The sequence below is a fragment of the Neopelma chrysocephalum genome, unplaced genomic scaffold (assembly GCF_003984885.1).
Source record: "Neopelma chrysocephalum unplaced genomic scaffold, ASM398488v2 Primary Assembly neopelma1_97034, whole genome shotgun sequence".
In the NCBI taxonomy this organism is placed as follows: Eukaryota; Metazoa; Chordata; class Aves; order Passeriformes; family Pipridae; genus Neopelma; species Neopelma chrysocephalum.
In genome coordinates, this window is record NW_020925676.1 from 1,079,508 (window position 1) to 1,100,132 (window position 20,625).

Here is a 20,625-nt window from a genome sequence, read left to right on the forward strand (position 1 = left end):
ATCACTAGTCCTTCCTTTGGGTGAACAGTTACCTTTTCCTTTCTTATTGCTTTATCCTTTGAGGAAGTTAAAGATGAAATTGACATGATTTTGTAATTTGCTTTTGCTACTCATGTGATATAAATTTTTCACTTTGTTGTACCTATGAAACCTCTGATATCTGGCAAATGTTTTCATAGCCTTATAATATCAGTTTAAAATAAATTCAAACCATGAAAAGTGGAATAGAAACCTCCAGAAATTTTGAAAGAAACAGCTTCAATACTAATGCCTCATATGATTGTTTGTGTCAGTGCAGTGTTGCCAAAGCTCAGAGTACTGTAAGTGAAACTAGCCACAGATGTAAAACCTTCAGGCTGTTTCTGTTTGTGAAAAACTATGGCAGCAGTTTGTAGATTTAAGAAGGCATTCTGTTTTCTGATAACAAAGGTCAGTATTTTTTGGCTTAGAAAGAGGAAGCAAGCCTTTTTTTTTTTTTTCCCTCAGATATTACTGGTTTGATTTACTTCATACCTCTTTCTGTGCTGGCAATTTTTCAGCTGGTAGTGCCTGTTAGTCTGCATTCACATCAAGTGTCATGGTACCTAGTGCCAGTAGTAAAATTAGTTATTGGAATTGCTGCTTCGTTTTCATTGCCATGTTTTCTTTCAGACAAGGTGCCTTGTCTTGGCGTGGTCTCAAGGTAGTTTGCATCAGACTCAGTCTTGTGAACCTGTCTTCTTTCAGGCTTCTCAGTGTAGGCCAGTGAGTCAAGAGCTGCCCTACAGAACTTGCATAACACTTTGAGAGTTCAGGTGGTTGTTCAAGGATGCCAGCAGAAATGTCTTGTAGAAATAATTTTTGGGCAGGATCTCCCAAGATGGGTGAATATCCATAGGCAGATGGCTTTATGTGCTCTCTAACCAAATACTTAAATGATTTTCTCTGCTGTGCTAAACAGAACCTGTGGTCAGGCTTGGGACACAGCAGTGCCATTGTGTCTTTCTCAGTGTTTGGGTTGCAAAAGCTGGCATCAGTAGTCAGTTTTACAATGAGATTTTTTCACACCTCTCCATGCTAAGGTGGCAATAGGGGCAGCTCTAATAGAACTTGAGGTAAGGTGATTTATAGCCTTGTCATCACTGGTGGTACATTGAAATCCTAATACCAGAAGATCTCTATGTTGCCATACAATGGAAGTCCCTATTAATTCCAGGAAGAATAGGTACTTATAGACTTACTGACTTCTCCTTTGTAATTCCTGCATGTATCTTCATGAATCCTGCCTGTTTATCTGACATGTATTATTCTTAGGATGGCCATATCACAAGCTCTGTCTTTCTGAGCCTGTTCCTAGCCATAGGATGCTCCTGTCTCAGGACAAGTCTCAGAATGTGATGTGTCCCAGTGTCCTGTCTCAGGCTGGGTATCACGTTACAACATTACGCAGGGACAAGCTCAAGGTGCAGGAATGGCCTTAGGTGCATTTTTAGTTTATTATTGTACCCATTGTCAGTACAGGTCACTGTGTAAGATTCTTCTAGTGGAATATAGTAGAAAAAGTGGTTAAGTGTATTGGTTTTGTCTGCAACAACACAGAATTATCTGAGAAATCTTGTGTGACTGTAGAGTAGAGTGAGGTTCAAAGTGGTGCTCAGTCCAGTGATATCTCTTGTGCAGCAAGTGTCAGTTACAAGTGATTTGTGGGCCAAATTGATAACTGCTAAGTGAAAACTACGTTCAAATCAAGTCTCTAGTGGAGTAAGTCCATAAGCAGCTTATATTGAAGAACCTGTGAAATGGTATACAGAGGAATACCAAATACTGATAGGCCCATATTGATCTACTCTGGATTTTGAACTCAAATAGAAAAAAAAAATCATTAGCATAATGGCTTGTTTGCTCAGCTAACTTTGCCTTGACTTAGAACAGATCCATGAAGGCTATTGAGATTCATGAAAGCTGTTCATTTACAGACGGCTGTGAAATATGTCTTTTGATTCTACATTTGCACCTTAGCATGCATGACACACTTTAAAAGTCCAACTGAAAAAACAAAATTAAGTGGAGGATTTGTAAGAGTGTCTTACTTCAGAAATATATGGTCTTTTTAACATGGAAGTTAATTTTGAGTTAATTTTATGGTTGAGCAAGGCGAAACAGCAACACATTGCAACATCCTCTGTCACTATATGATAGGTGATGCTTTGAACTTGAACTTTTTCCTCTAACTACTTTCACTTGGTTTGGTTTAGCTTTTATGGGACATATCTCCCCCCTGTGTGCAAGATTGTTTCTGGAAATACGTTTTTGAAAGTCGAGTCTCCCATTATTCTGGTAGATAACTGGGTCGGTACCAAGTAATTGCTTTAATTTGTCTTTGTTCTTTTCTTTAAAGTTTGTTAAAAGTCGAAGCACAAACATTCAGTAACTTCCGTGCTTACCATTTTCTTTTTCTTAAGCAATTGTTATTTGAAGATCCCTCTCTTTGTCCCCTCTGTGTTTTCTTCACCACCTCCCTCTTCGACTACTGTTATTTGAAACTTACTCTGATCTCATGTGTGCTAACTGCTTTTATGGTTTTATGGACTCACTAATTGCAGTGCATCGAACTAAGGTGATTGAGTACAGTTCCTCTAAAACCAGCTGGCTTGGTGTATGTTTTTGTTGTTATTGTTGTTTTTGTTTTGTCTTTTTTTGGATTTTGTTTGCTTCCAATGTCCTTCTAGCAAAGCATTAGATATCCTTGCTCTTGGTGGTACCGATAAAGCTTCTTTACTGGAATCATGCTTTCAAGGCATCTACACAATGTATCAAATACTTCAGCATAAATTGCACAAGTGGTGATTGTTGCAGTGCAGGGTGTTATTTCATCTGAACTTGCCAATAATTTGACAGTAGTACCACTTGGCCAAAATATGAATCATGGAAGGGTGAAGCAGTAATAGCAGGAAATAAGGACCAAACACATGGCAGAAACACCAGCCGTTCTTTGATTTGTGTGTTGAACAAACGCGCCTTGTGAACTTTATTTTGGAGTGCTGCGGAGATAGTACTTCCCCTACTGTAAGAAGCTCTGCCTTCAGTCAGTCCTCTGTAGCTGCAGTGTATCAGCTGATGCTTGATACGTACCTTGCCCCACAAATACCCTGTAAACACCTTTTCCACACAGATTTTGGCTATGTGCCTTGCCATAGTGAAGTAACTGAAATCAGTGCCTTACATGGACACGTTTTGAAGCTGCGTGTTCAGAGTAGTTGGTGTGTTTTCATGAGCTTGTTTGGGAGCTTTCTAGTCAATGTTGTGTAACACATAACAGGACTTGTGTTTGCAGAAATATTGGAAGCAGTGTGAGCAGGCATTTAGGAAATGTTTGTTTTACTCTAAAATGTGAATAGTGATCATTAAGGTTATGCATAATTTTGAAGTTGTCACATTTTGACTTCTGGGCACTGAGAAATTATGGGTGCGGTGACTTTTACTAGCATTCTTACAAGTTTCACATCTGAGGAGACTGAATGCTGAGTGAAAAAATCCAAAAATCATCATTTTTCTGGATTTGAAACGTTGACTGATTTTAAAAACAAACAAACAAAACCCTTAGTAAGTTCACAATCTAAAAGCCTTTGAATGTCATGTAAATGATCTCGAGTGCAAAATAATTGAAATTTAGGATTACTTCTCCTCAGCTTGTAGTACATTGCAAAGGAGGAGCAGCCGTCTTTGTGAACATAATTACAGGTCAGTAACAATTCTTTGTTCTCCTAACATTCACAGAGCTTGCCGTTTTTTTTAAAGTTCTGGCTAAGCAGCAGTCAAGCAGAAGCTAACAGTCTCCCTCAATTACAGTCTTTGAATCTGGTGCAAAATGTTGAGCAAAATATATTTTACAGAATAGTAGCACTAGCTGTAATTGAGCAGTTCCTTCTGCTACCTAGAGTCAATGCCTAACTTAACTGTATAAACTGTAACTGTATAAATTAAATGGAGAGAGGTTTTCTAGTTTATTCTTACTTTGAGCTTTTATTTTTCTAACATGTTAAGTTTTGACTTGTTCAAATGAAAATAACCGTTATTAAAATGCTCATACTCCTAATGGCATGCAAGCTGTGCTTCAGTCTTGTATTGCTAGCCATTTAAATAAGGATTTGGCTTAGGGTTAGAAGAGAAATCAAAAAGGAAATGCAACTGAAATGTATTAGTCACAGTGGACATTTTTCAGTTTAATTGACTTGAAACTGAGTATTTCTAGATTTCTCTCCATCTCCCTTTCTTTTCTCCTTGCCTTCAGATCACTGATGCTTGTGTCAAAACTAATCCCTAACAGCATGCCTTATATTTGTCTCTGTAAATTACATGAAACTTAAATCTAGTATAATAGTACATTAAGCATTCCTGTTATTGCTGCTTCTGGTAAAGCAAACTGTGGAAGTCCATCAACTTCTTAAAATCTGTCTGTCAGGCTGTTGCACTTTTGAATCAGAACTTTCCTAATTTTTTTTAAGAGAACAGACTTTTGTTTTGTAGTTACTTAATTCAGAAGAATTCCAGTGTCTTTATAAAGTGAGTTTCTTTTGAATAATACTTTAAAGGTGGTGTATTAGGGAGGAGTTCGAACCATGCTGAATCTTGAAAACCATGACACCGTTGCAAGCTCAACAAAACTGATATTTATTACCAAGAGGTGGCCAACAAAACAAACAAGCCCAAAAAGGAGGAAGGAGGAGAGAAATAAGCCCCCAGCACGACCTCCCCAGTTACCCAGCTGTTGCCCATAAAGTTATCTTACCGATCTAGTATGCCTATAATTACCCATAAGCAGAAGCTGCATCCTTGGAGAGTCAGTAAGTTCACAAACTGGCAGGTGTCCCCGCCAAAGGCAATGTTGTCCTTGAGGTAAAACTTGCTCCGCTCCAAGAAAGCACTATCTGCTTTTATACAATTAACTGAGTGACCTCAACCTGGGCAGGAGTGGTCATCACTGCCCAACCAGAGGCCCTCAGTCCCACCCCCTTCATTAGGTAAGTGCATCTCTTCTGTGCATGCGTGACTTTCCCTGTGCTTGCGTGCTGCACTTGGGGGAGTCTTTTCCAAATGAGTCTGGGGGTGCTACTTCATCATTATAGTCTTCACTTTCTCCTTCAAGCGACCTTGGAGGACAATTAGCCAATCACAGAACACCAATTAAAACAGTTTATACAAGAAGCTCTCTCTCCAAGGATGAGGTACCCATTTATCAGTACTTGTTTTCTCAAAACTTGGCAGGGAAAGAGCAAAACTTTTACAGTTGTCTGGGCCAAACACAGACCAAAAGTATCAGCATAAATTCACCCTGCTACAGGTAGGAAATTACTAAGAGGATTACTTACGTACTTTTCATTGTCACGAATGCACTTATGCCTTCTGCCCAGATCAATAAAGTCTTGAGACCTTGAATTGTCCTTTTAACTGGTGCACTGTATGCTTGTTTTTTGTTCTATGTCCTACTTTGCAAAGTGAATACATGCTGAAGCAGTGTGTTCAAATATTAAGCTTTGATGCTACACCAGGTTGCATTTTTGACTTTTACCTGCTTGTTTTTTCTGTGCAGTAGGTGACCATTTAATTCTATGTTTAGTATGTTCTGTTCACTGTACAGTGCTCTGATAGTGAATGCTTCCTTGTGTTACTATCTTGATATGCTGGCATCTCTTCAGAGGTTTATGTCAAGATTTTAGCAAAGTTAGTACATGATTTCCAAAGATGTACCTGGATATAATAATTGACAAGACTGGTGCTGAAAACCATTAAGATGACTGCCATTCAGTGCAGCCAGAGTCCAGTTTTCTCACTGCTTGCTGTAATAAATGTGTATAGGCAAAGATCTTGAATTCCACATCCTTTGAAGAGCCATTCATTGTGGTACTTCGCTTTCTTCACCAGACTTCGTTGGTGCACCAGAGTCTCTTATATAGGACACTGCCAGTTCCTTTGTGGTCTCCTGCTTGTTCATGTGCCGGAGAAAGAAAATGGGCTCTTTCTGGTTTTGAACCAAACACTGGGTGGTTGCTGGCTGAGTCTGGATATGAATAACCAAATTCCAGCTGATGTAACATCAGAAGTCTCTAATGCAGATTTCTCCACTGCCAGCCTATTTCTTTGAGATGATCTCATCTGTGGGCCTGTCATACTCCCTCTTCGATTATTTGAGCTAGCTGTCTTTTTCCTGAGGAAATGATCATCAGTGTAGCCTGTTGGAAGTTACTGCATTTAGGGAAAGAGTGAGCATTCACTCAGGAAATGAAAGTTGCAACTAATGTCTTTTCTACAATGTACTATGTTTACATGGGAGAAACTGTCCACTCTCCACTTCCCCAGAATAAAACATCTTGGTCTCTCCTTGTGCTGCTGGGCTTCCCTCCTTGTGCTGGGTGGCAGCATGCTCCTTTCTGGAGAGTCCTTGCTGCAGGTCAGACTGGCATCAGAAGCAAACAGAGAAGGACAAGCAGAGGGCAGTGAGAAAGCAGACTGCTTTGGAGTATTTGGGGCATGAAAACCACTGAAGGGTTCAGACTGACTGAAGCATAAGGAACTGTTTATGTAGCTGATTCATGTGGTGGTAATGGCAGGTTTCTCAGTGCAGCTAACAGGTATGGACAGTTTTTGTTCCAAGAGGGAGGAGGGCATGCTGATCTGTGCTGCCCTTACATGGAAGGATTTTGTTGGTTAAGTCCAATCCTGTGTAACCACAGTGTGTGGGCTCCTGTGATGCCATTCTTCTACCAATGCAGCTGTAGCTACTTTCAGCACTATTGGATTTGTTGGTATTTTGCACTTCTTGTAGAAATACTTCCTTTGCTGTGAAGTAACAGCAGGATTTCCTTTCTTGCTTTTTAATTAAATCTTTATTGGCACACTCATCAATGTTAAAAGACAGAGAGAAATGAAAGAATCTTACACCAAAGTTGTTATAAACTTATTAACTGGTTGTGTAGGCCAAGTGATTCTCATAACTTTATATTTAGTTTCCTTGTTTTAAAACAAGTGTGTAGGTTAACAGAGCATCCTTTAATGTTGTTCATTTGGACTAGGACACACTCAGATGGCATACCTCCAATTTTCCTTGTAGTTAGGCATTTCTCAAAGTCTTGGATCAGGATTGCTTCTTTTATGAGACTTGATGCTGTAAAGTCAGGAGTAGGTCTGCTAAAGTTTATGATTTGTGCAGCTAGCCCAACTTTTGCTATCCAGTATCTACAAAACCACATAGAAAACAAAATTTCAGACAGTACTGTTTAAGTTAAAATTGGTACATGTCTGCTCAGGTAAAAAGAAAAAGAAAACCATGGAAAAATTGAAAGCTTAATTTAAAACAAAACACTGGAATATGGTTTTAGTAATGGAGAGGATCTGTGTGTTTTATATTTTAATTAGATGTATTTAGTGTCCCCTGTAACATGCTTCTAATCTGTTTTACTAGTAGGTCAACATCTTTTACTAATAATTAATAAGATGAAAGAGCTTTAGACTAACTTTGCTACTGTTTGGTACTGTTTGGCCTTGACATTTGAAGTAAGTGAGTTGCCTTCATCTAAAAATGTTGCAACTGAATTTATTTTCATGTGTTAAATTTATTGTTTTGAAGAGTTGCAGCATTTTCCATGTTTAGGTCATATTTTAAAATCCTTTTACTGTTGAATAGGTGATATCTATTTAACATGAGTAAGGTGAAAAGGTTACTGTACAATGAAAATAGACCTAGCTTTTGCATAAATTGAATGCATGTGAAATTTTAACCTTGAGAATGGGTTCCTGGTGTTAATTATTTTCATGCTGAATGAAGGCTGGGATCCATTTCAAGTCTGTGACACTGTTGTTTCCTAAAGTAAATTCTCATGGACGTGGCATTTCACAACAAAACTGAAAATATTTTGATGCTCTCAAAAATTTGGTTGCCTGTCTGTTTTAACTTGGGTAGTGCATGAGGTCTTAGTTATGTGTTCTTAACTATAGCTTTTTATTTCATGTTTAGCATTCAAGTTGAGTTAGTACATGACATGTTTAAATGCTTTCAAAGACAGGCATGATGTATCTCATAGTCTTCAGAAAAGAAAGCAGGATTTTGTGTATTAATGTCCTCTGTTAAATTCTACATTGGGAGCTCTTTGTAAGTATTTCTCTCTCCAAATAGATCTACCTCAAAAGTTAAAGTAATATACTTTAACAGACTCCTGAAAATCAGTGTGCTAGGTGGGCTTGAACCCTGCAGCCGGATTATTGCTGGATGTATGGAGCAACATATGAAGTTGTCGTTTGAAGGTCATCTGGGAACAAATTACTATTTTTAAACGGGGAACTTGGTTTACAAAGAAGCTGGTAGAACCTGTTACAGTTATTTGAAGGTTTAAAGTATAACAAGTTAAATGAAAGGTCTATCTAAAGATAGGAAGTATGACATGACCTCCAAATCAGAAGTTCATATCTGTCTCCTGGGGGTTGGCAGTGTATGACAATGGGAGGATCAATCTAAACACATATTTGGTGAGGTTTGAAAATATTTTTTGTTTCCCCCCCCCCCGTGTCTGTTATTGTGCTGGAGAGACTATAATTGTTTAGATGATATAAGTAAGATTGGTGGTGTAATATATGACCAGGTAGTTGAAAAGCTATTGCTAAGCAATATAAATATCTTTTTGTTTAAGAAAGGTAAAATATTTCTAAAACATACATGAATGAGAATATACGTTTTAATCAGGTGTCTGATTTCATAGTTGTATTGGCAGTGTATGTGGTGGTGGGATAGGTGTGAACAGCATTTGAGCTGCACACTTGGTACATTTGAACTGTAGTTGTGGGCAGTGAAGCAGGTAATACTTTGTATAGGTGGCAGCTGTACTGTAGCTTCCTAGGAATCTAAAGATCAGAGCCTGTGTTGGGCAGCCTGTAAAGCCCCTATCAGGTATTGTTTTATATATGTTATTTTTAGAGTGAGTGACATAATAGGCTGTTAGTTTTCTGTGTAGAGAAACCTTTCATAAATCCTAAACATCATTGCCGGGGAAAACACTGATTTTACACAGAAATGTGCACACAGTATCTCTGACGTAGCATTTGAGATTTTCATCTGGTTGTTTCTTTTGTGCCACCAGGGGGCATGGGACTACAATCTGTTAGTTTTGAGTTTTTATTTATTTTTCTTTCTGGTATTCCATCATCTGCATATTAATTTCTTCTTGTTTTCAGTTCATCCGTTTTCTAAGCTTGTAGCATTTATCTTTAAACTATTGGGATTCTAGGATGTTGGCCCTACGTCTCAATTAGCTTAATCTGGTTCTGTTGTCAAAATATATTTTGCTCTTTTGGGAATGGAATAGCTGTCTGACTGTGTTGCATTCTAAAATCATTGTTTTCAGGATGTATCAATCTAAGAAACAAATAAACAAGCAGCAACAAAGCAGTGGGCCAGCACTTCACACAGCCCAAAAAATGAGGGGACAAACTTACCAACATGTTAAAAAAATACTAAAATTTATTGTCTGCAAAATTACAAAGAACTTTCATAAAAAGATGAATTAAAGATAGAATTATTCCAATGGTAGAATTATAGCAGTGACAGTTTGGAATCCAAAAGACTGATTGGTATCCCTTGGTAAGGGGTGTTTTTTTATTCCTGCAAGCTTCTCAAAGTGAACAGAATTTAAAAGAAGGTACACATCAATTTAGAAAGGAGGCTTAATCCTTTGCAAACCACAGTGGCTGAAAAGGAAAATGCAAATACTTCAAGTGAATTATTGTTAAAAGGGAAAAAAGTGTCATATACAGATGTTGTTTCTAATATTATACTATTGTCCTAAGAAAATAAAGCATTGGTGCTAGGAAAAAGTTATTAAAATCATAAGTGACAGAGTAGCTGTCTACTGAATCAATGTTATTTGTGTTGAATGTAATGGTAAAATGTAGATGCCTGAATCTGTAGAAGGTTTTGTTTTAACAACAGCTTGCAAAAATACCTAATCATACATTGTATATTTTGGGGGGTGACCACAAGTTTAATGATAGGAAGTGACTGTTTTGTTTTTTTTTCTGATCTCTTATAATTTCTTATTATTGTTACATTAAAGTCATTCTGAGGAAATAAAGAAATTACTGTTAAGATGAAAATCATGTTAAATAATGTTAAATAATTTGGCCTTTTGTAATTCTGTAAAAGCTAACTCATTCATGCCTGACAAAAGGCGTACCTCAAATAATTTGGAAGGAGTGGCTACTACATGAGAGGGCAGTAGGATTTGGAGGTACCTTGTTTGGCTATGCTCCCTCCTGTATTCCAACAATACAGTGATTAGATGCTGTTAAATTGCTGTGTAGAATCTGTCTCTTCTTCTGAGTTGCTTTGGGAAATGTGCTGACTTTCAGTTCACACTGATGTTGTTCTGCAGCCTTCCTATGAGGGTGCACACTGGAATCATCTACAAAATCCTGTTGCTTAGTCAAATGACCTTGTGACTAAAAATGCTCTTAGCTTGATCTCTCTTTTACAGGATTTTCTTGATGTTTGTAATGGTCCAATTATACAGATTATTCCTCTGACAGGCTGTTAAGGGATCTTTTACTCCCATTAAGTGCTTTTGTTTATTTCTCTCTAACTTTTACTGAAAGTAAGAAACTTGGTATTTATTGAAATACTGTTTTACATGTACAGGAAAACCCTAAAATGTTTACATCCTGTTAGTCCCATCACAACGTGACTTACAGTAAAAACTGACTTTCTGTTTGATATTCTGATAAATGAAAAGATCAGATTTTTCTAAATCTATGACAGATGTGAAAGAAGTTGAAGTAGGTGTAATTGCTTCTTGAAACACTGTGACTTTAAAGAGTATCTTCATATCACTGATTAAATCTTGTGCTGTGAATTCAAGTTCATAAAGGAAAATGTATCTTTTGCTCTTTTGCCTTATACTGAAAAGGGAAAGTTTCATATGTTGGGTCCATTCCTTATTAGTTTGTCTTTATATAAAATAAATATATTTTGTAATTTTTTGTGTGATCACATGCTATTGTGGAATTGAATTTTTTTTAATTCTGTCAAGAATATGTCTGAGAAATAATTAAACTTTCCTTTTTCTTTCCCCTCCTAGGGTCAGCTTTCAATATTGCAAGAAAAAATAGATCATTTAGAACGCCTGTTGGCAGAAAATAATGAGATTATTTCAAACATACGAGATTCTGTGATCAATCTGAGTGAATCAGTAAAAGATGGTCAAAAAAATCCAGAGGCCATAAACTTCAGTCAAGGATCTGTTTCTGAGCTCTTTCCTTCTGCTTCAGTTTTGTTTGCCATTGATTCTGAGGATTGTTTGTTTGCTTCTAAAAGGGGAAGTCATGGTTCAGGTGTACAGGTAAGCAGTACATCTTTGTCTTATTCTGCTGGAGTCCCAGCTGTCATTACCTTTTAATTCTGAAAATGTCAAATTACAGCTCAAATCTTGGTACTAAGCTCCTAATCTAAGACATAATAGAGTTGTTCAAGTAACTGTTGTATTTACCAGATGTTATGAAACTGTTCCTTTTTCACCTTTTTAAAAAACTGTCTAGAAGTTGATTAGTGATTATTAAGAGCTAACAGTTGAGAAAGCTTAAAATTCTTAAAGAAATTCAATTAAAGTGATTATACTCAGATTATTGTCCCCTCAGTTCTTTGGAAATAATTTATTTGAGAGTCTCAGTTTCTCCAAATTGTTCTAAAACTGATGCAAAATAAACTAGAAATAGTGGATAGTCTTGATTTAAATAGAATTTACTTTTTAGGAATATATAAGTAGAGTTTTGATGGGGAGGTAAAGAATGTTCAAGAATTAATAATTTCAAGAAAATCTTGGGTCCTGTATTCCCTTTTGAATGTCATTTCTATGATTCAGCCTTCCTGTGTGTCTCTGGTTTGTGTAGGCACTTTGGTCAGAAAGAAGGAACATTTACCATGTTTACTGGTTGGCAATGAACTGGGGAGGTTGAAGTTTTTAAAGTCAGACACTTCAAGTTGAATTTATTTTTCTTTCTGGTGATGCTTGTGAGTTCATGGACTCATATATATTCACTTTTAATGGAGTGATTCAGGAGCACTGAGAATACTCTGTGAAGTTTGTGATCTGTACTGTTTTTGTGAGCCTTGTGGGAGTACTATAAATATTCATAGTACTCTAAAGCAAAGATTAAATTTTGAAGTCCAGCTTTCTCATTTTAGAATTTTAAATATTTCTATTGCAGGAGAAAGACTGCAGACTTCAGAAAAATGAGTACAGCTATTAGAACAGTTGTAACCTCTGATGTATCATGCTCAATGCCTTTAAAGTTTTCAAGGATGGGCACCACCTAGTATGTCTTTTACAGAGAAAATAGGCTTTTTAAAGGCAATATCTGAATATCTGATCATGTTTCTAATATACATTCAGACTTCTGTGCAGGGAAGTGAAGCTACAATTATGTGTGTTCAAGTTAGTGGATTGTTAACAGGTTATTCATCATGCAGTCTGTTACCATATTAAATGATGTACTTTTTTAATATGCATTAAAAATAAGTTCTAGTAAATGAGAATCATGAATTTTGAGGTAAAAATCTGTTGTCTTAAATTCTTAGGCATGTTAACCTGTTATGAACGGAAAGCAAAAAGATCTTTTCTTAAACTGTTCTCATGTTTTGCTTCACATTTGCAGAATGTCAGAATATGCACCTACTATCAGCTAATATGCCTACTACCTAGCTAATGGGAAGCTGTAGTAGCTAAACTGCTTTTGGATAATTTTCTCTACTTTTAAGGTTATTTGCATGTACTCAAGAAGCAAACATATTGTTTCCATGCTCACACTTTCTTCTTTGCACAGGAAAAAAGAGCTCTAATGTTCTTTGTGTCATTGCGTTAGTACCTTGTACTCAGCAGGTTATCCACTGTCATCACTAAGTCACTTTAATATTGCTTCTGTGTAGTTTCTCATCCTGTGAGTGTGACCCAGTTATGGAATCCAAGACCTTGACTTTAGCAGAATTCCTGTTACACCATATTAACAAGCTGATCTAAATTACTGTATTATTACTGTATTTGAATATAGTTTTACTATTTAATACTTTGCCAACCCTGATGGATTCTGTAAGCTCAGTTAATTTATCTGAGACACTTTGGATAATTATTTGGAACATTTTAACAAAAAAATATATCCTGAATTCTAAAACAGCTTGTAAGTGTTAACATTCGTAAATGTTAACTTAAACCCACAGACTTGGACATTACTTTTCCCATGTTTTTCTCTTAAGAGGATGTATGAGAGACAAAAAATTAGTAAGTGCTAATATAGGTGAGACATAGTGTTTGGATAAGAAACAACATTAGAGAATGAAGGCAAAAGAGTCTTCACTGAAGAAGTTGTGGAAATTCATTATAGTCTCCCACAAGGGGGAAACATTGTGAGAAGACATTCTAATAGGGATTAAAAAACTTTGATATTTCAGTGAGAAATATTACTGGGATTTGCTTTTCAAAGAGATGTATTTTCATAAAACATTAGATCAAAAGATGCTTGGACGAGACAGTCAAAATATTCTTTTTCATGGAGGAATTATAAATCCAGAAACTGTATACTTGCTATTTGTGATGTTTGTCAGTAGGTAGGAAATTGTCGTGGAGCTGGAAACTGAAAACAACGCTGACTTGAGAATGCTATAATTCAATTCAAATGAAAGATTAATGTGTACTTTTTTTCCAAAGGATGAATAATGGAGACAGGTAATAAAACCAACAAAATGAAGAACACTGGATTAAATATGGATACAACCCGATGATTTTTTTTAGTTCAGTAGTTCAAGAAATATTTGGCATTTGTGCTCAGAGAAGATGGAATTCTTGATAGCCATCGTGCTGAGCTGGAAGGCCTTTTAAATTATACAGTGAGGTGTCTCCTGCCTTGTCCTTTTCAACTTCTGAAGCATCTAACATTGGGCTTAGCAACGTTACTTCTTTTAAAAATGAGACATGAGTCACTCTTTAAAAAGTAGTCTAAAGAGGCACAAACTATGCATTTATTTCTTCTGTGCAATAGTTTAGTATTCACTGGGGTAAATGTTGTGATTTTTTCACAAGATTTGCATTACTTCAGCAACTTGAGTCCCTCAGTGTAGAAAAAGATTAAGCCCATATAGGGAAAAAAAGACAACCGATAAATTTTCAGATGTTTTAATGAAAAGCTTGTAACAACATGACTGTCTTCTGAAGGAACCATAGTGAAGACAGGCAGCATTCTTTTTCAATTTCTGTCTGTCTACTGTTTTAACAAAATCCTTTCTTTCTATATCAGTATTTTATACTTAGACATGTAACTAAAATATGTCCATGAAATACTTTCTTTAACCTTTTTTGCTTTTACTGACTAGGAATTTGGAAGTTATTCTTTACTTGCAGTCATGTAACTTGTTCGAGTGATGATGTAGTTTGCAATTTATCCTTTGCGCAATTCTTACTGATGATGGTGTTGTATGAAAGACAAAAATGACTTCTGTCTTTTGGATGTCTTGCCATAAGTAGTAATTTCAGCCTGATCTGGCTTTAGTTTATTACATTGGAAGTATTTTATTTTTTTTCCTAGGCGTTTTTTTGTTACTGCTTTTGGTTAACATTCTAATCACAAGATGACTGATTTTTTTGAGGTTGGGAGGGACCTCTGGAGGTCATCTGGTTCAACTCCCAGCTCAAGCAGGGTCACCTGTAGCCTTTCAGGAGGAACCTTTTGTGTTTCAGTGTGTGCCCATTGCCTCTGGTCCTGTCACTGGGCACCACTGAAAAGAACCTGGCTTCACCTGCTGTGCACTGTCCCTTCCAGTATTGCTACACATTGATAAGATCCTCCCAAGCCTTCTCAGGGTTAAACTGTTCCATCTCTCTGTCTTTCCTCCTGTGAGAGCTGCTTCAGTTTGTTACAATTTTTTTCTTCCATGTCCAATGACAGAGGGAAGTGATAGATTGGCTTTGGTAAGCACTTGACATCCAGCCAGGGTCAATCCACCACACTCCCATCAGTTTCTGCTTTCACCCTCTGTAGTTCACTGTTTGTGTTCTCATTTTGCCAGGACCTCCTTTTTCATCCATGCAGGCCTCCTGGCATTTTTGCCTGACTTCCTGGTATGGACTTGTCTTTGGCTTGAAGGTGGTGATCCTTGAATATTAACCAGTTTTCTTCGGACCCTTTTCCTTCCCAGGGCCTTATCCTGTGGGACTTTGCTAAGCAAAGTGTTCAGACTGATCTCCTGAAGTTCATTGCCCTTCTCTGAACACACTCCAACAGCTCAATGTCCTTCTTGTAGTGAGGGAACCAGAACTGAACTCAGGATTTGGGGTGCCTCACCAGTGCCCGGTACAGGGGACAATCACTTACTTGCTGGCCACACTGTTTCTGATACAGGCCAGGATGCCACTTACCTTCTTCCCAGCATGCTGCTGGGTGCTGATCCCCATGTCCTTTTCTTCTAGGCAGCTTTCCAGCCCATTTCCCCCCAGCCTGTAGCACTGCAGGGGGTTGTTGTAATCCAACCTGGCACTTGTCCCTTTTGAACCCCATACAATTGACCTAATCCCATGGATCCAGCCTGTTCAAATTTCTCTGTAGCGCTTTCCTAGTCCCTGCCTAAGTTTTGTGTGTCTAAGTGGTGTAGCAGGTCACTGCCCATTTCCTCTGAGGTTATGGGGGCTTGATTCTGCACCCCATCTCTGTCTTCCAGCTTAGGGCACTAAGTACCGGAAGAGCAAGTGGTCTTACTGTTTAAGACTGAGGCAAAGAAAACATTTAGTACCTTAGCCTTTTCCTTGTCCTTTGTCACTACATTTCACACCACATCCAATAAAGGATGGAGAGTCTCCTTAGCCCTCCTGTTGTGGCTAATGTATCTATAGAAACATTTTTTTGTCTTTTACTGCAGTAGTCAGTTTAAGTTCTAGTTGGCTTTTGTTCCTTCAAATTTTCTCCCTGCATAACCTCACAACATCCTTGTAGTCCTCTGGAGTGACCTTCCTCTTCTTCCAAAGCTGATAAATTCTCTTTTTTTCCTGTGTTCCAGCCCTGAGTTCAACAAGCTTGTTCAGCCAGGCTTGTCCTCCGTGATGACTCGTTTTCTGGCACGTGTGAACAGACTGCTCCTGCTCCTTTAGGATTTCCTTTGTGAATAATGTCCAGCCTTCCTTGACCCTTTTCCCCTTCAGGACTGCCTCCCAAGGGATTCTGTCAACCAGGCTTCTACACAGGTCAAAGCTGCCCCTCCAGAAGCCCATGGTGGCAGCAGTTCTGCTGGCCCTGCTCCTTGCTTCTCCAGTAATTGAAAACTCTCCTTTGTTGATCACTGAGGCCAAGATGGCTTCTGACCACCACAACACTTGTTCACAAACAGCAGGTCTAGTGGGTCCATCCCCTAGCTGGCTCTCTCACCAGCTGTCAGGAAGTTATCTTCCACTTGCTCCAGTAACCTTCTAAATTGGTTTGTCTCCACTGTGTTGTGTTTCTAGCACACATCTGGTAACTCCGTGAGTCCCCCATGAGCACAGTGACTAGCAGTTGTGAGACTTCTACTTGGAGAATATTTTATCTGCTTCTTCATCCTGCCTGTGCAGTCTATAACAGACTGTCACCATGGTAGGCAGGTCTTCTTGGCCTTCCCACTGATTCTTGCCCATAAACACTCAATGGTATTGTCATCATCATAAAGCTCTAGACAGTCAAAACACTCACTCACATACAGGTCTACCCCACTGCCTCTCCTTCCTTGCCTATCCCTTCTTAAGAGGTAATAGCCATCTCTTGCAGCACTCCCATTGGGTGAGTCATCCCACCATGTTTCTGTGACAGCAGCTATGTCATAGTTTTCCTGCTGCACAATGGCTTCCAGCTTCTCCAGTTTGTTTCCCATATTGTGTGCATTGGTGTAGATGCATTTCAGTTGGGCTATTGTTCCTGCCAGCTTTTTTGGGGGGGAAGCCCTAGTTGCTATGTGACCATTCTTAGGTACTTCTGTAGTTTCTACCCTTGTGTCTTTGGATGGACACATTGGTGTCACATGGATCTCCATCCTCCACTCCAGTGAGATGGCAGACTGAAGGACCTTGCTAGCAAACTGACTCTCAAACTTTGGAGTGCTATGTGCAGGCTTATCTCTAGCAAACGTGGTTTTATCCCTTTCCAACTTCAAACCCACAGGCAGAGCTCCATGCACACCAGCTGCTCTCTCACATAAAAACCAATGCTCCCTCCTTGTCTTTCTGGCCTATCTTTCCTCAAAGTCTTGTGTCCCTCCATTGTAACTTTACAGTCATTAGAGTCATCCCACCATGTCACCATTATCATAAGATCATAGGCTTGCAACTGCACACAGCTCTCTCTCACTCATCATGTTTATTCCCTTTAGTGTACTTCAGTGAGCCACCCCAGCATGCTGATTTCCCAGTGTGCTGGTTTGAAAGTTAACCAGCAGGGGAAAATGAACTCAATTCAAAAGAGAGATTTATAAGTCAGAATAACAATTTATTAAAATAATACAATAAGTACAATTATACAGACAGAGAATTGGTTTTAACCCGCAAAATCCAAATGTATAACCCAGCACCCTGGGGCATGAACAAAAGTGGTGTACCTTGGCCCACCCCCGAGTCCAAAGCAAAGGGAGAGGGGATAAACCTGCTGGTGGGAGAGCTGCTGCAGTCTGGTCAGAAGTGGTGATTGCAGTCCAGTCGAGGGTGGTGGTCTCAGTCTGGTTGAAGGTGGTGGTCTGCAGTCTAGTTGAAGGCAGTGGTTTGGAGTCTTCCTCTGGATCCCACGAGAGGTGGCAAGGTTCCCAAACTCCCAGTTATATACTCTCCAGTTCAGGCGGGAGTGCTCAGTCCCTCCCTCAGAGTAGGGAATTCCATAAAAGGGCATGATAATGCTCAGTCCCTCCCTCAGAGCGGGGAATTCCATAAAAGGGTATCAGAGCGGGGAATTCCATAAAAGGGTATCAGAGCGGGGAATTCCATAAAAGGGTATGAGGACAGGAACATCCCCCCACCTTGCAGGCCTCCATTGACAACAGTTGCTGGGGAAATGGCATGGAAGGCTATAGAATACACAGTTTTGGGTTGCACCCATCCAGTGATGAATTGGTCCCAGCCGTTCTAACCAGGACACCCAGAAAGGCTTTTAGGGATTTTTCTGTAATTGTACCTTGTAGGCACTTCCTTGCTCATGTACGAATGTTAGAGGTGGCCCTGTTTAAGCCCTGTTTTGTTGATTTCTTAAATTATTATACATTTTTAAAATCCTTTTGTGTCACATTGTTCCTGAGCATTGCTCCTCTGCAGGACTACTGGTATCTCATTCTGTCCCCCTTTATTCTTAGCCAGAAGCTGTCCTTAATAGGTCAGCCATCCTTCTGGCAAAGGTACCTCTGTGCACTTAGTGAGTTGGATCTCATCTCTCCTAAGCAGACACAGATCTGCAGATAGGGTCCCATGGTCGTGGAGTCCTCAAATCTGTTTCAAACAGCAGCTCTGAGGCCAATTATTGATCTATACTATCAATATCCTCCTCTCACACCCCCACCCCTCACTGGTGGCATGGAAGAGGACACCACTTGGGCCTCTGTGACCTTGATTACTAACCACAGAACTCTGCAGTCACTTTTGATGCAGTCTGGGTTGCCTCTGGCAGTATCATTGGTACCCACATGGAAGAATAACAAGGGCTAGTAGTCACTGAGTTGGACAAGCTTCAACACTTCCACTACAATACACAGGACCCAGGCCCCTGGCAGGCAGCAAAAACCTCTAGATGATGGGTCAAGTCAGGTCATTGAAGCAGTTATTTCAGACAACTTGTTGATTAAGATTCCAAGACCTATTTTCTGAATTGCAGTTTCCATCTCTTGAGCTCATAGTCGTATAAGCATGGTTTGAGATAACTGTAAGGTTGTAGATTTTAGGGAAAAATTAATCTATGACACGGACTGTAAAAATTGGTATCTTGCAGACTGCAGAAAGTTCCTTTTTAAATTCAGGCTCCATCCATGAGAAAAAACCAGGAATGTGTGGAATTCCATCAGTTACTGCTTTTTAAACAAATACGTTTTCATGGTTGAAACGTCCAAAGAGTTTATCAGTCTTAACGTCATTCATTGTTAACTGGCAAATTTACAGAATATGCACTTACATTTTCTTCAGAACATTGCATTGCAGAGAAAAAATACGCTTCCTCCTCAAACTGAGATTTTAGAAAATACCATATTGAGAAAATATATAATAGCATATAATTATATATATCGTATATGTAACTATATATATAATATATATAATCTATTATGTGATATATATTATTTATATAAAATATAAATTAGCCTAAAATAGTGCATTTAGAAAATATTCCATTAGGTTAATTTCAACATAACCTTTATTTGGGCCCTTCAGGCTGACAGTACAGAATGCCCAAATATGCAAGTATTGCACCTGTGTTTTCCATTAATTAATGTTGTCCAAAGATCTTTTGTTGTTGGTGTGAGGTAAAAGAACAAGGAGTGGATTTTATCTTGTATATGTGTATGTGTAAAAATTTCCACTTTTTCGGTGTTCTTATGTCATTTTGATTTTAGTGTTGGAAATGTTTTTTGTAAATATAAGTGGAGTTTGTGAAGAGTATGTGATGAATGTATATTTTATAGACTCTTCTGAAGTGCTCATGGATGTGATGGTGGAATGTAGTGGGTGCAGATGTCCAGGTGTTGGCAGTGAGGGGCTCCAGGGGTGGTGTGTATGAGGAGAGGCCAGTGCTGGGTCTGTTTTGGAGTTGCCTAGAACAGCTGTGCCTGGCACAGGGCAGCACTGGCCTCTCCTCATACAAAGGGTGGTGCTGCTTCTGGGACAGCATGTTTTAAGAAAGCGGAAAATGTTGCATGTCAGTGTAACATAAGGTTAGACAAGGGAGAGAAACAACCCTGTGAACAACAAGGTCTTTGATGAAGGAAGCAGAGAAGGTATTCTAGCCCCTGGAGCAGGTGGGGGCGACCACAGTGGAGTAAGTATTTCCTTGAAATCTATGGAGGACCCCATACCAGAGCAGGTAGATATTTCCATGAGGAACTGGAGCCCATAGAGGACCCATACAGGAGGAGTTCCTGAAGTACTGTAGCTTGTGGAAGGGACCCCATGCTGGAGCAGGCAAAAAATGTGAGAAGGAAGGAATGACTGAGAGGAAACAATACGGACTAACCTCTCACTATCCAATTCTATTTGAATTATCAATAAATTAATTTACTGTTCCCCAAGTCAGCTCTGTTTTTTCTGTGATGGTAAGTGGTAAGTGATCTCCTTGTTTTTATCTTCACACATCATATTTTAATCTTATTTCTCCCCCTGTTCTGTTGATGGGGAGGAGTGAGAGAGCAGCTGGGTGGGGGCCGAAATCCATCACAAGGCCTTAACTTCTTTAGTCAGATGTTTGTTTCAGATATGTGTAGTTTTTTAAAGTTTCCTAGCAGGACAGAAACCAGCTTGCCACTGAAAAGTTTTAACTCTTCTGATGTTAAAGTAGTAAATGACTCATACAGGCTTTTTTTGTGGAGAGAAATTGTTTGTTCCAAAATGTTTGTCAGGTGACCAATTGTATTCTAAC

At 38.8% G+C, this 20,625-nt stretch overlaps 1 protein-coding gene across 1 annotated transcript in view; it reads left to right on the plus strand.

Moving 5' to 3' along the window:
• Positions 1 to 20,625, plus strand: part of MAN2A1 (mannosidase alpha class 2A member 1) — a 113,959-nt gene that overhangs the window by 1,777 nt on the left and 91,557 nt on the right. The window contains exon 2 of the mRNA XM_027671156.1: positions 11,100 to 11,360. Coding sequence (XP_027526957.1) covers positions 11,100 to 11,360 — 261 coding nt within the window. The remainder of the gene's footprint in view (positions 1 to 11,099; positions 11,361 to 20,625) is intronic.